Source organism: Staurois parvus, unplaced genomic scaffold (assembly GCF_062004578.1).
Source record: "Staurois parvus isolate SC_StPar_1 unplaced genomic scaffold, SC_StPar_1.0 ptg000097l, whole genome shotgun sequence".
Classification (NCBI taxonomy): Eukaryota; Metazoa; Chordata; class Amphibia; order Anura; family Ranidae; genus Staurois; species Staurois parvus.
This window is the reverse complement of record NW_028317893.1, coordinates 1,736,179-1,752,879: the sequence shown is the minus strand read 5'-3', so window position 1 is coordinate 1,752,879 and position 16,701 is coordinate 1,736,179. Positions and strand designations below refer to the sequence as shown.

The following is a 16,701-nucleotide window of genomic DNA, read 5'->3' as shown; positions in this document are numbered from 1 at the left end:
AAATGTTAAAAGCAAACAAAATGTTCAAGTACTTTTAAATGGCATTACCAAATGTGGTGATAGGATTTTTCATGTGAATATTCATATGAAAACCTTGCAGTGTATGATCAGCTTCAGAACATATACTGGAATATGGAGAAGTCTGACTGGCTACAAACAGGCCATGAGATAAATGTGAGACACAATTTAGTTAATTTAAATAATAATGGAAATTTAGCATTACTGGCCCAAAGATGTTATATACCTAGGTATATACATAACATTCTTGCTTTAACCCTTTTGCTGCCACTACAGCTTTGTTTCCAGCTGGCCAGGTCTGTACACCATATGGACCTGCATTCCTTCTTCTGCTGCAAACTCATGGTCACTTCATTGACCATGAGTTTATATCAGATTTGTTCAGCAGACTCTGAGCAAATCAATAGCTCTGATCAGTGGATGATAATCCACTGATCAGAGCTATTCACCTAAAATATGCCCCCCTACCTTTCCACCGCTGCCGCCTGTGCCGCTGCATAGTGACAATTCTCCTTTGCTGTCACCTAAAAGTCACCCCCCCCCCAATTTTGTTTCCTCCTTCCCCAGTGCAATAATCCCACCGCACCAATTCTCTCTACCACACACCGATCCTGCCCCCCACCGGAATACTGATCCACCCACAGAATAAAGATCTTCATGCTACACTGGCTTCCCTCCTCTGCCTTCCCTCTGGATTTATCTGCTGCTGGCCTACATGGAAGAAAAATATATTTGCAATATATTTTAAAAATATTCTTCCAAAATATATTGACATATATTTGAAATACTACAATTTTGGCCGTATTCAATATATTTAAACAAAAAATAATAAATAAATAAATAAATAAAAAAAATATATATATATAGTATATATTTATTGTCTATTGAAATGTATTTTTATTACAAAATATGTGAAAAATAGTTTTAAAAATACATTTTCAAATATACTGTATGTCTTTAAAAATACATTTAATCTACATATTTTTAATCCATTTACAAAAATATTTTTAAAAATATATGTTAAAATTACTTTTTTACATGTTAAAAAAAATCTGAAGAATATATTTAAAAAAAATATTTTTAAAAATATTTTTCATATATTTTGTAATACATAAAAAAACGCATTTCAACATGCAGTATATATATATATTTTTTGATATATATTGAATACGGCCAAAATTGTAGTATTTCAAATATATGTCAATATGTTTGGGAAGAATATTTTTAAACTATATTTCAAATATATTTTTCTTCCATGTGGGGGTTGAGCCACAGAGGAAAAAAAAAAATACAGCCCCTGCCGCCATTCCAAACACCCCTTAGTGCCCTCACTGATCCGCTGGCACCCCTCCTCACAGTGCATCCGGCCAGCTTTCCCTCCTACCATTCCTCTGAGGGAATGCTGTCTGTATAGAGAGTGGGGGGGGGGGGGAGGGCTGATAAACAAGTGTTTACCAGCCCCCTCCCTTTCCTTAATGAATACAGACGCCGGTCAGTACTGATCGCTTCGACAATCACTGCTACATAGTAAACAGTGTTTACTGTTTTGACAAAAAAAAAAAAAAATTGGAAGCTGATTGGTTTCTATGCAGTGCTGCACTAGATTTTGTACTCTCCAGTTTCAGTAAATCAACCCCACTGGGTATAGTGCATTTAAGTTCAAAATGCTGGTTGGACAGTGATGGGGCAGCAGCAGATTATTGAGGTCATCCCTGTATTCTCTCCTCCTATCACTGTCAGACTCACATTTAAGAAGTATGCACATGTGCTAGGTCTATGGAAAATACATTTTTTTTTTATTGAATGCATAAATGAATTAATGGTATTTTAAAATACCTGCCTGGAGTCCTAGTTTAAGGTATTGTCAGAGTCCCTGGAAATCTCTTTAATGCTGTTATTGTCAGTGAACCAATACGCTGAAAAAGCTCAGCCCACACAATGGGCTTAGGAGCCTGGAGACTATAACATGCCGATTTCCTTAACGCTTAAAAAAAACACAACTGCAAGCTATTCTTAAATGAGGAAAATGGAAATTATTCACAGTGTATAATAGAAAAAGTACATCATGCTCCCAGCTACACTCTAGGCTTTGACAGGGAAGACAGGCAAACTTGTTATGATTATTAGGAGAAAGCCCTTGATGCATCAGTGGCTGCTCATTACAATACGCAATGTGATTTAAGGCACAGCACGGGAGGCACTGATTTTCCATAAGTGACTACTTTGTCCATTAAATTGATTGGTTAATGAGATGGAAAAGTCTTAAAAGTCACTTTTATTCACTTCAGTTGCTTCCTCCTCCATGCATTAGTAAAAATAAAACCCAGTGCTGGAGCAAAATCATTTTGAACTTACATCTGCCATTTAGATTGTGCGTGTCCATAAAAGAGAAAGCTTCATCACAGTTGGTGCCTTGCTCAGTGTAGCTTTTATCCATTGAATTCACCATCACTGTCATCTCCTGGCGGGTGCTGCTCAGGGTCTCTTTCCGCTTCTTTGCCAGTTTCCTGGAAAACAATAGGCACAAAAACCAATAAATCACTAGGGCTACATGACATTACACACACCGCTACATGATTATAGTACATCCTGTCCTGGCCGAATACCTTTTTAGTTAATGCTTTTCACAAGGCTGAGTTAATACATTTACCCATCCGAGGAGAAAAAATATAGCTTGCACTAGACATGCTCGGTGAGAAAAAAAGAGCACCTGTCTTGGGTCACAGGTTTTGATGGCATTAGAATGTATGGGTTCATTGAAGCTTGCATATTTGTTCTTAGAAAAGCTTTTATTACAGCTAATCTTAAAGATTTTTTTTATGATGGCTATGATGATTTTATTAGTGTTGGTGTACCTTTTTATGAAAGTATGTTAACAGGATTACTTTACATTGTCCAGCTCTCTGCTGCAAAGTGAGTCCACAATGTATGTGATGGTCTTATGTGTGGTATAATAGGTAATAGATAGGGTTTTTTTTTTAAAGTTTCACTTGTACTTTAAAGTGAAGCAAAAAAATGTTCTAATTTTGAATACAGTGGTGAAAATTTAGAACCCCTGTTGGGTTTTGTTGTATGTTTTTCATATGATAGTGTCATCTACCTTTCTGTCTTGTTACTTAGAGTGTGTGCCAGCATTTGTACTACACAAACCAATCAATAATACTAGCCAGAATCACGCTCTTGTACCAACAACAATGAAACATGGGATAGCCACAATGATGACGTTAGGCATCATCCTCTTTTTGTTTTTATTTTAATCCTGCAGCACAGATGTTGCTGTCAAATTTATCTCTGCCATATTCATGTGTCAATAATCCAATGGAGAAAAAATGGAGTTGTCCATTCATCTCCTATTCATCTCCTTGATATGGCTAACTAGGGTGTCAGTGTGGGATCTGAACACCATCTGCTCGTTTGATCTCTTGATTGGAGATCAAAGTGTCTGGTAAGAGGCCGATTTTTTCTTTTGTGTCAAGCATTTGTGGACACCTATGCACTTTCTGTTGGAGGATTTTTTTAGCACACAGCATTGTGTTATTGGATTTTGGGACTTTTTAATATTTAATATATGAATGTGGACTTATATAATTTCAATTCATTTATGCACATTTTTTATGTAGCAGTATTGATTTGATTTTTTAGTGTACAGCGCACTCATTTTTTTATATGGTTATTCTATTGCAGTGATTCTAATACTTTAACTACATATCAAAACCAATTTATAATCTTATGGGAATTATATTATTACAGGTAAAAAACCTTGCATCGTTGTTATTAATATGTGATATGCTTTATAATGTACAAGGGTTCTGTAAAAAGTTGCTGCACTTTTTAAAACTCTATTTAGTAAGAAAAAGTGTAGAAACTTTTTGAAGACCTCCCCGTAGGTAACATATGGCCTTTGCTGCTCAACAAGGTCTTATAAGAACAAATAGGGTGCTATTACCTAGTAAACCGCCATTTATTTCCTCCATCAGCTCATCCCCCACAGCTATTACCTTTTGTATCACTCAATCCTTCCTCCTAGATTGTAAGCTCTAACAAGCAGGGCCCTCTGTTTTCTCTTGTACCAAATTATATTGTAACTGTAATGTCTACCTTCATTTTGTAAAGCGCTGCGCAAACTGTTGGTGCTATATAAATCCTGTATAATAATAATTAAATAATTGAAGGTTGAATTTTATTGAACCCAAATTGAAATTAATTGACAGATACAGGTGTGTGGGATGGAGGAGGCCCTCTCTTTCAGGAATCAGACCTGAATAAATATTTCTAACTGTTTAAGAACCATGCCTTGAGATTAGGAGTTTATAAAACATTCACTGGATAAATGTCACAAGCATTCATCCAGGCTGCATGCATTGGCCTTGGATTGTAAGCACCATCTAGTGGCTAAACTATGATATATTTACTAATTGAGGTAGTTCAGAAAAATTTACATTTTGGCCACTAGATGACGCTGACAAACATAGGAAGTCACAGTTTTAGAGAAAGTATGGGGAAAATTCATACAGTCTGGACCAATTCTTTAGATATTTGTCCCACTAATGTTTTATAAATAGACCCCCTAAGTCTCATACTCCAGCAAAAGAAATGACTGTGGTGTTTGTGACAGAAGTGAGGGTGCCCCACTGTGCTGAACAGAGTAATGAATAATGTGATGTAGCAAACAGATAAAGTTGGCAGCTGTGCTTGCCAACACATCAAATCATAGATGACCTATACTTTCCATATACCTTGATGCAGGGGTCCTCTGTTTTTTAAATTTTTCATTGACCAGATATGAAAAGTTGCTATTGCACATTTGTGTAACATAGAGGTGTTATGACCATGACTTATTATACAAATGCTCTTTCATAACTGGACACTAAATATATAACGTATATATAAAAAAGCAAGAGAGCAAGGTTTATGTCTATTTTACAATTTGATATAGAGTGAACATACTCTTTAGATTACATGAAGCCATTTTCATCAGTCTCTGCTTTGGCAGAGCATATGAACTCAATCTCCTACCACAGTCAGAAAACACACAAACACCCACACCATAGGGCCAATTTAGAAAAGAGCCAATTAACCTACAAGTATGTTTTTTTGTGTCATGAAAGGAAACGCATATACGCTAAGCTTTCTAAAGGAAATGTGTAGTGGTTTTATACATACTGTATTTCTTTATTTGCTATAGTCAGGGAAATAAAAAAAAAAACAATGTTTCCTTTATTATCAGGTAAATATGAAATATTAATATTCTGAATTATCTTTTTTTTTTACATGCTTGTCAGTTTTCCCTCAACCCCTGTTGTATAAACCCTATCCAACCTGTCTATACGCAGGTAGATTCTAACAGATTCCTCCATCCACCCTATAATGGATGGATGAATCTCCCACTGTGGCTATTGTATGCTGAAAGACAGACGCTGTTTGGTCAACAATTTTCCAGTTTTTCAGTTGAAGGATGCTGGGCGGATAGGGTGCCAGCTGTGCCACCCACAAGGCAAATTTTGGCTGATTAATCAGGAACAGAATGACATTTGATCAGTGCATGGCCAGCTTTAAGCTGAAATTTACATAAACAAGTGGAGAAATGTACACAAACAAGTCAGCACAGCTCCTTTCTACTTTTTGTGACATAGGGCTCCATCTGATGATTCGATCAGAGACAGCTTGTCTGACAGCAGATATCCACTTCTGTGCTCTCTCTTTAAAAGCCCATAGTGTTTTCAAAATAACAAGTTTTGCATTCTGTGTTATAGAAAATACTGTTCATAAATAACAAGCAGGGATTCACCAAGTTTAGGTTTCAAGCAAAAAGTAGGAATCAAGTTTAGGTCCTCTGAAATCTTCCATTCATTCATTATTTAATCTGTTACGCAATGAGCTATCATTTGGCTTTATTGACTATATCTAGCAGTCCCTTTTTAACAGTTCCCCAAGCCCACATTTCCTGCAACATTCTCTCTGTTGTTCTCCAACCTTACCAACATAGCTAATTTATTCAGTGCAAAGTGACAGAGTCTTTTTAAAGCCCACCCCAACCCTCATATATTAAAATTTATTGCCCTCTCCCACTACTTTGTTGCTTCATCAGAGCTTTCATAAAATACCCAGTGGCTCTGGGTATAGGACATCATGTGACCTCCTGCTGCAATGAAGTGTTTGCAAATGATGTCCAATTGTCAAGCTCAAAAACTATCACATGAGGGAGGGGATGATGTTATCAAAGTGTTATCAAAGTTTAAATTCAGACATCATTCTACAGCCGGCTCTCACAGAGGAAAAGAGTTGTGAGGAGCATTGTAAAGTGAGAATGAACCGGTTGGCAGGTTAGTTTTTGAATTGACTTTTGAATATAAAAAATAAAACACCGGTATATACAAAATTTAAGAGGCAGCCATGCTGGCTGGTGTTGAATCACCACTAGGAAAGCTGCATTCACCAAGTCATTAGGCAGCTTTGATACTACTAATTCTTGGAACTAATTACAAGTCTATTTCTAGTGTGATGCAGCTCAGCCCCCCCAAACATTAATTGACTTTTAACAGAATTCTTATGCTGGCCATACATAGATCGGAATTTCGAAAGTTCAGCAGGAACTGGATGAATTTCAATTCATATATGACCTTCCCCATTTGGCAGAAGTTGATCTTTAGATTATCTTCTGTCAAATGGGAATTTTGGAAAACTTTCTGGATCAGCAGCTGTAGACACTGATCAGTGAATTCTGCAGTCAGAATACAATGTGGGAGGATTCCTCTATCCACCTCAGTTGTGTGGATGGAGCAATCCATTCATTTGCTGGCTGATTGAAAAAAATAAGTCACCTATGGCCCACTTTGTGTTTGGTTGGGTTGTTCTAGAAGAAATGGAGCAGCTCTGTGCACATCAATGGATGGATTAGTGGGGTACAAAAAGTATGTCCACTGATGACCAGTACAGGTAGTGAGAGGTCGTTAAACCCCCCCCTTTTGGGTTGCCATGCCCTTTGCCAAATAATTATCATTCCATTTTAATATTAGAATGATTCCGGCATTCCTTTTTCACCCCCCCCCTCCTTGTTTTCCTTTTTTCCCCCTGCATGTGCCTTCTCTTCTTCTCCCCCCTTCCCCCCCCATTTATTTATTTATTTGTTTATTTGCATATAGCTCTATATTATCATGAATCATGTTCACCAAAGACATTGCCACCATTTATGTGAAACACCACACTAGAACATTATGCCAGTTACTGCTTTTTTATTGTATATGCCTGCTCCGATCCCCATCCACCGATCCTAGCTGCTGACATCTTCCCCCAGCTGCCAGTCAGAATGATATCATCCCGCCCCCTCCTGTCTTCTGTCTATAAAACACCAGAGAGCCCTACAGCCAATCAGGTCTGAAGAAGCAGCAAGTGCTTCAAAACGCGTCACCTGACCCTGTTCCTGCCCTGCCATTGGTCGCCTGCTGAGGTCCTGACTTCTTGTTGTCCATGCTGGTTTTGGCGCCATTTTTAAAAAACTCTCTGCATTGCTGAACACTGATGGCTGCATCTCTGCTCATCCTGTACAACCAGGATCCAACTTCACATCACTGGCAGACTGAGGGCTTACCAAAGGCATTCCTTTTCCATGCTATTATACTTCTTATGTTTGTGATTAGATGTTAACCTCTTGTTACCAAAAAATCTTTAACCCTCTACACTGAGATTGGCCCCCCTTGTGTCTGAGAGGTCCTTATACTTTATACTTTGGTGGTATAACACCCCTTTAACAAAAATATTCACCTCCATTTTCTAGTTACAGCGGGAATGCCTACATATGATGGTAAGTCTAATGGTCAGACATGTTTCCACCTCTTCTCTGCAATACAAGTCTGTGTGAGAAAAGTTGCACTGAGGGGTGTAGTTGTTACTCAGCTATGTCAGCAGAGAGCAATGCAGTGTGAGGGCAGGAAGCAGTTTTTTCACGGAGAAAATAATGTCCAAGCACAAATTACCTACAAATTATTGCATGCAGGGATACAGGACTGTAACAGAACAAAAAGAAGTGAGACTTCAATTGGGTTTTAAAACTACATTAGTCTGAATGGTATACAAAAGAAATGAACAACTGCAATAAATCATAAAATATATATGAAAATATTAGTACTAATACAATGATAAACAGAAGGTTTTAATGATAGCACCAAACTACAGTATATTAGATCAGCAAATTGTGGATATTAAACTAGAGGAAAATTGTACAGTGCTTTAGGGGAACAGGATCTGTGCTCAAAGGATAATCTAGAGGCAGAAAAATGAGAAGTAAACATAAACAGAAGGAATATTAAGTAAATAACATGTGGCAAATGTTTGTGGAGCTTTCCTGGTTCCAGCGGATCACTTAATAACAGAGAAAAGGTCTGCGGCGAAATACAGTTATATGTATTATTACAGCTCTGTGGCTATTGCACCAAATAACGGTGGATAAAGAACAGGTGTTCGCCTTATTACTTGGAAAAAATCAGACTATTCAGAGCAGTGTGGTGAAATGCAAAAGCCAGCTAATTTAGGGAAGAAACATATCAAGGGGGGGATTCCAGTAAAACATGTTCGTGTGCAATAACGGCAATAGCACTGTTTCAATTGTAACAAAACTAGGTGCTTGTTTTTCCTATATTATGTCATAATAAGTGAAGCTACAATTTGGTAAATAAAAACAAACAAGGGCGCACTCTCATCGTGCATTACCGTGGTATAACACGTAATTTATTAAATAAAAAGATGTATACTCACAAACCAACGTGATTATAGGCTAAAATTTGGGTTTAAACGCAATTATTTATTAGCACAAAAGCCACTACTTCAGGACAATTAAGTTTAGCAAAAGCATTTGTTGAAATGACTTTTGTCACTCTCTGCAATGCTGTGTAATGAATAGCAGGTCCCTGTGGCCAGGAGGGGGCCCGGGAAAGTCTGTTGTTTATTCAAAGACACCAGCAGAAGTTAATAGACAGTTATAAACTAATTGAGTGTGTCTGTAGTGATATCTTCCCATTCATCTAGCTCATTCTATTTAGCTTTGCTAAGCTTCCATATGGCGCTGAATCCTGCTGCTTGAAACAGTCACATGAAGAACAATGAAGTAAGATAACATGCAGCACCAGGGAGCAAAGAGTTTAACTGTTCTTTTAAGCTCCCTTTGACAATACGGATAATACACATTGTAACAGTTTAAAATTTTCTGGAAATCAGGAAAAAAAAACAACTAAAACTTTTCTGCAGTTAGTACTTTGTACTAAGAACTGCCAATGGCCCATATACAGTAACTAGATGATGACATTTGTGACACCTTGATTTCAGTGTGTTACAGACGAGGCAAGAGTCCTCAAGTTAAGGTACATGTAAACCCTAACTGAATGATATTTAATTTGCTAAAGCATGCATCATAAACAATTGAAATTTTTTAAAAGAAATGCTGTTTCATAATGTTTTCATCCTTTATTGCATACCAATAACGGCTGCAATAGACCAGTACTGATGGTCTCTTGCAGCCTCCTTGCAACCATTTCATATGTACATGCATGTGATGACCACATAGCATTTATCAGGGTGGAATTCCTGATGGGGACAATGGACCATGTCTGTGCAATGTGTATTGAAATGGCCACTAGCAGTTACCAACGGAAGCACATATTATTATTATTATTATTATACAGGATTTATATAGCGCCAACGGTTTTCTCAGCGCTTTACATTATAGTGGGAGACAATACAGTAACAATGCAGTTCAATACAAGAGGGATTTGAGGGCCCTGCTCCTTGGAGCTTACAATCTAGGAGGGAGGGGAAATTGAATGCACATTGACAGGTATGCATCCATATGACAGGATGACAACACGGGAGCACAACCAGTAGACAGGGACAGTACATTGTCACCCTTCAACAGGGAATGCCTGAACAAGGACCCTCGTGGCAGGATCACCAGATATTATTTTAAAGAAAGCTGTAGATTTAAAGGGTTAGTTCTCCTTTACAAAATACTCTATGCAGTCCATGAACACTATTCCACAATTTTAAACTAATCTGATTAAGAAAGAAATATCCATTTATGCTTCTCCCATACCTGCAGGCCTTTTGTAGATGGAGTGAAGCCTTCCCTAAACACTTCTGATTTTTTTCACAGCTCCGCCCTGTCCTTATATCTAGGATGGACCAGCTGTTAGGACAGGTGCCTCCTAGTGTTACAGGACCAAGCACCCTCCTTTGAACCCTGCAGATGTACAGCGATTTCTCTTGTTGCCGCAGATGACCACAGCAGCTTCAAAGTTCTCTCTCCCGTCACAGTCGCTGAGCTCATCTACATAGCAGAGAGCATAATACACATGTGCGGGGCTCAAGAGTAGGATGGTGCTCCCTCTTGTACTGCTTGGGGATGCTCATCCTATCAGCTGATCCATCCTAGAGATAAGGAAGGGATGGGGCTCTGATGAGGCTGTGAAAAAATATCAAAAGTACTTTGGGCAGGCTTCACTCTTACATAGTTAGTCTGGCTAAAAAAGACAAAATTTCATCCAGTCCATCCAGTAAAAAAAAACCCAGCAAAGCATGATCCAATTTGCTCCTGCTTGGGAAAAAAATTCCTTCCTGATCCCCTGAGAGGCAATCGGATATTCCCTGGATCAATTTTACGTATACATTATTATACAGGATTTATTATACAGGATTTATCCAGTTATATTCTGTGTATCCAAGAAAGAATCCAGGACTTTTTTAAAGCAATCCACTGAGCTGGCCAGAACCAACTCTTGAGGGAGTCTATTCCACATTTTCACAGCTCTCACTGTGAAGAAACCTTTCCGTGTTTGGAGATTAAATTTATTTTCCTCCGGACGTAAAGAGTGATGATCTGAGGGTGAATACCTCTACACCGAGTTCACTATATGAGCCACTGATGTATTTATACATGTTGATCATATCCCCCCTTAATCTCCTCTTCTCAAGAGAGAATAAATTAATTTCCTCTAATCTTTCCTCACAGCTGAGCTCATCCATGCCTTTTATCATTTTGGTTGCCCTTCTCTGTACTTTCTCCAGTTCCCCAATGTTATTTTTGTGAATTTGTGTCCAAAACTGAGCTGCATATTCCAAATGAGGTGTTACTAATGATTTGTACAAGAGTAAAATGTTATCTCTTTCTCTGGAGACTATACCTCTTTTAATACAAGAGAGGATTCACAAAAGGCTTGGGAGGGTATGGAAGGAGCATAAATTAATATTTTTAAATTTGGATTCGTTTTAAATAATGGAATAGTGTTCATGAACTACACAGAGTACTTTTTTTTAAAGGCGAACTAAGCCTTTAAAAGACTGAAATATACTTTTGAACTTATATTAACTTATATTATATGTTTGAACCTATATTAACATGTGACAGCAGAGATTAGAATTTAGTTATTGGTGCATTTTGTTGAAAATAATTGCTTCTAAAGTTTCAGGTGGTTAGTTGTCTTCTACTAGTAGTTTTATTTTAGTTTTTCACATGGAAATGTAAAGCAATACATTTGTGTCCTGTATAACTCCTCCATTGTGCTCACAAAAGAATACCACCTGGCCAGTTTTAATGTCTGATTATTCTTTTTATTTGTTAAAATCTGCTCTATACCTTTACCGCCGCACATTCATTAACACAATAGGGAATTTAGTCATCACAGAATCATATTGCTTTATCATAAAAATGGGCTACAGAACTTCTCATTCAAATGCAAAACATGCCAGATGTTGTAAACAAGAAATTGCATACAAAGCTACACAGTTACACTGCAGATAAAGGGGGCCTGCATGCCAAGAGATTCTACCATCATGGTTCTAAAGACAAAGATAAGGAACATCCAAAAGGATGTAATTTAAATGTGATTTTCCTTTTCTAAGATTAATGAAAAGCATGACCCTATATTAAGGCAGTCTTTTGTCTACACACGTCTAGATGGATATGGCCTTAAACATGATTAGATGCCAGAAATGGCAGGAACAGAGAGAATTGAGAGTTCATCCTCCTTTTTGTTCTTCTCATACAATGACTATAATCAGACATTTAATTATAAATGTTAGTGTACCATGCTAAAATTATTTAAAGGCCTAAAGGCATAAAGCCTACTGCTGATACATGTATTCTAAAACAATACAATCCACTAAGGGCTTGTTCACACCATGTCCATTAAGCTGCATTTTTCTGCACACTACCATACATGCATTGCGTGAAACGGACACATAGAAATCAATGTGTCCTGTTCACACCATGCATGTGCAGTAGTGTGCAGAAAAAAAAAAAAAACACAGCTCAAGGGGAACAATGGTGTGAACACACCCTATATCTCACAAAATGATGTGATATATGTCAGGATCTCTTTGAACATACATACCACACAGAAAAGTACATGGAAGATGACAACTGTACCAGGAGGTCAATATATTCTTAGTTCATTTCTTGGATTTTGACAGCAACAACATGAAAGGCTGATTCTGGTTCCTGAATTGGTATTGAGCCATCACACTGGAAGTTGTCAATCACTGATAGGGGTTTATTTACTAAAGCTGGAGAGTACAAAATCAGGCTCACTTCTACATAGAAATCAATCAGCTTCTAACCTCAGGTTGTTCAATTAAGTTTTGGCAATAAAACCTGGAAACGGATTGGTTTCTTTGCAGAATTGAGCTTGATTTTGCACTCTCCAGCTTTATTAAATAAACCCCATAGTGTTTTTCACCCTGGAAAACAGTGTCCCATACCCTGATATTTGAGACCACTTGCCAGGTTTGCCCCCCTCTTACTTGCCTAGTGATATAGTCTTGCTCAGGGTTCCCACCACCTATACCGTAAGCAAGTGAGGTCAGCTGTTCTTGACCTGACAACTTAGATGCTACTCAGTCCACCTGGTGTGATTATTTGCATGCATACCCTAAATAGCACTGTGGACCATCAGAGATCGCCATGACCTTGTGCAAGGTATCAACAGTCAGACCCTTGATGTCACCCAAGGTGATGCCAGTTGTGTCCAAAGAACCACTAGAAAACTTGAGAGGAAAAGAACTAGAAACTATTAAAAGATCAATACAAGAAAAGTCATTGGTGTATAGTGCCATTGCTTGAATCACTTATATGTGTACATTCATTTTACCGTTGTCTGGATGAAACCACGTGCAGTCAATCAATCCTGTGTTTATAGAACTGATAACCCACAGGTCTATTAGAGTTATACTGTAGGGACATCCTTGAACTACAGACCTGCAACATTCAAAGCTCTCCATTATAGGAAAGGTGGATTTATGCTGATATATAAAAACAAAGTGGTATTTTTCCACAGAATCACAGGTGAAATAATCCCACCATTTCTTCTTTTTGTCCTTGTTGCCCATTAACCTCCCTGGTGATCTAATTATGTCAAAATTTTTGAATGTCAAAGTGGTACATTGTTTTGCATGGAAACTTGTTGTTTTATATTGTAGGCCTGTAATTCTTAAGAATAACTCACTTAAATCTGTCTAAACAAGAGTCTAGTAAACATCCCGGGTATGATAAAATTTGAAACATGAAACCATAAATTATAATATAATAAATAATTACAAAAAATAATAATAATAAACTTAATTCAATAATGTAATCAAACCAAAAACACTGAAATTTGAAATAGAGCACCAACTTCGCACATCTCTGAGCTCAGTCGCAGAATCGTTGCTGTCGTCACTTTCAGTGTGTGATGATGAATTTCCCCACGAATCACTATCGCTCAATTCCGCAGGTGATTCTAATTCACTATTGCTGCTTCCTAGCTGGTCTAAAACTGCTTTTGACCTAAATGGATGCTTTTTGGATGCCATGGACGTTCTCAAGTTTCCAGGCAGAAAGAATGGTAACAGTGCAGGCAGGGCACAGGACAAAGCACTAGAGACAAAACTGAGGTGAAATGGTTTGATACAGTAATGTAATCCTAACAGATTAAAATGTAATGTGTGTATGTCATGTTTTTACTTTTTGAAACTCCCGCCAGTTCTGCCACCCTGCGTCCCGATGCTCGCAGGGAAGGGAACCCGGAAGATGGATGCTGGCATCGGCCGGAGGACACAGCGGGAGGACATCAGGAGATCACAGGACAAGGTAATGTTTGGGGATTGCAGGACAAGGACTACAGTGCAATCCCGAGTGTGGCTCGGGGTTACTGCTTCTGGTACTGTAAATTAACCCTGAGTCACACTTGGAATTACCGCTAGGAAGGTTAATAAACATGTACTGCTACTTACAAGGGTGAAAAGCATGAATATCCAATAGCACTAGTTTTTGATCACTGAGCTTGCTATGCATCATAGTTGGCTATATCTTATTTACAACTCTGTTTTCAACTTTATTCAGTAAACTGCACTTAGACCTCAAAGTCCAGGATAAGCAGCACTCTGCAACTTCTTCATTATTGTCCTCCTAAGTATTTTGTGTATGATCTGTCTTAAAAACAGAGGTCACTGTGGCAGAAGGGGGTTAATAAATAGGTTCATAAGGAATAAGTTAGTTTTGTCTGTTGCTCACTCTCCATAGCACAAGCTGTGTGGCAACCCACTGACTTACGTGACTCCTGCAGAAGACTTCATTAGTCAATGCCAACTTCAATCTGCTTCAGTTATGTTACTTCTGGACCCCAGAGGAAAGAAGCTCTCTGCGGTGAATGCAAGCTACACTAAAGATAAACTGGCTCATTTTACAACACATCAGGCCAGCACGTCCTTACTCTCAACAGCATCCCAAAACACAGGAAAATCTATAAATGCTATTAACCTTGCCAAAGTATTAAATGAGAGAGATGTATGTGCAGGCAGGATCTCCTTCAGCAATGGCAGTGTAACTCTTGTTATACATGATTTACATAGGACAAACACATCATGGAAAGCCATAATCACACTGTATAACCACATGCCTATTATAGCTCTTTTCTGTTATCAAGAGCATTCAGTAGGTTAGTTGTCTTCTCCTAGTAAGGTACAGTTTGGTACACCTGACCAAAATTGCTGGAAAGTAGGAATCCCATCTCATAGAGTGTGCCTATGATTGTGACAGTTTACTCATTGAGCTTGCTATTTTTTCTGCCCATTGTAGTTACTCCTACAGGAAGCAATGTAGAGAAGACATTTAATTTCATCGTTGTAGAGGTTGAATAGCAATCACAATAGATGTCATTATGAACATAATATAGTCTAACCGCCTAACATTTACTTGTCAAGTACAAGTCATGTAAACATAGAATTTAGTGTTTCCATGTTGCCAAAAATCTAAGTGCTCTATGCTGGTATAGATTAGTAAAGGACATACCCCTCATCACAAGCCTTCTCATGCAGACCTGTAGGTTTGAGTGGGTTATTGGGGCAGGTATTTTATATGATGGAGTGCATCCGGCAGGGTTATCAAACTCTGGTGCCTATTGGCATGTTTAGACACACTGCACAAATGCTATAAAGGAAAGTACTGGTAAGGCTATGGAAATAGAGGTTAATAGTAAATGTCTTGGACTTTAAATAGTCAGTCTGACCAAAAGTGTGTTGGGGTGCTGTGGTGCTATTCATTGTGAATGACACCCCAATGCACCTGTGTTGCAATGCTCTGTTCTACAAAAATGTAGTAAGATGGATTCCTGGTCCATTGTGGTGCAAGTTACTATGCAACATAACACATGTTTACACATGTGCATTAAATGTGCCACAATACAGCAGTATGAATAGACCATAAATAAGTATTATCCCCATAGAATTATGGGTAAGGATGATACTGGGAGAATCACTGTTAACAGAAGAAAATACAGCCTAATATTAAAAATAATATGACTGCTCAGAGAAAATTAGGGTAAGCTACTATTTGACAATTTTTTTATTTTAGGGTTTGTAAATATAGTATTTGAATCTATCAGTGAATACGAAGGAGAGAAAAACAGTCACCTGGCTATACTAAAAAAAAATGCAATAAGTGAATTACAAAGCTTCTATGATTAATTAAGTGTAAACTTGTTATCTGGGCCAGCAATTAGTTTCACTTCCTGGACTTCGACAAAACAATTGTGGCAAATATATGGCACTAAATGCCTGCTATGGATGAGGTGAGTGTGGTGGTGATGGATGGATCATTAGACTGTTTAATTCTGATTTAATAGCACAGTATTGTCAGCTGTAACACATTTAATTTCCCAACAATTCAGAGTGTGGCAGTTTTTATGTCAGTGACAAATTTACAGCTACCTCGATGGCCCTAAAGCATAGGCCTCTCTTCCCCTATGTGAAAGCTCATTAATTTATGACATCTCATTCCCTGATTGTCTCGGTACATTCCTAGCACTTTCCCTGTGAGAGACATATTTTATCCCTAAAGCTAGTGTGATTATCTAATTGACAAGCAAATTAAATAAGCTGGAACAATTTAACGAGACAATGTTTCAGTTGATAGAGGCAGAAAAAGTTGCCATGTAAACAAGAGAAAGATACCCCAGAAAATACATGGTCGGCACAAGAGAGAGAGAATTATTTTCAAAAAGCAAAAAAATGTATCCACATTTTGCAGAAATTGATAGGGCACCTATTGCACCATACACAAAGTCAAACTGTTATATGATACAAATGATCTCATGGAAAAACATAAAGCAATCTGACAGCATTTATTGCATGAAGTGCAAGTGATTGCAACCGATCTACATATAA

General features: G+C 37.9%; 1 protein-coding gene across 10 annotated transcripts in view; it reads right to left on the bottom strand.

The window, feature by feature from the left end:
• Window positions 1–16,701, bottom strand: part of PTPRM (protein tyrosine phosphatase receptor type M) — a 998,088-nt gene that overhangs the window by 199,261 nt on the left and 782,126 nt on the right. For all 10 annotated transcript variants that reach the window (XM_089670974.1, XM_089670978.1, XM_089670975.1 and 7 more), the window contains one exon: window positions 2,374–2,525. In XM_089670974.1, the coding sequence (XP_089527100.1) occupies window positions 2,374–2,525 (152 nt within the window). The remainder of the gene's footprint in view (window positions 1–2,373; window positions 2,526–16,701) is intronic.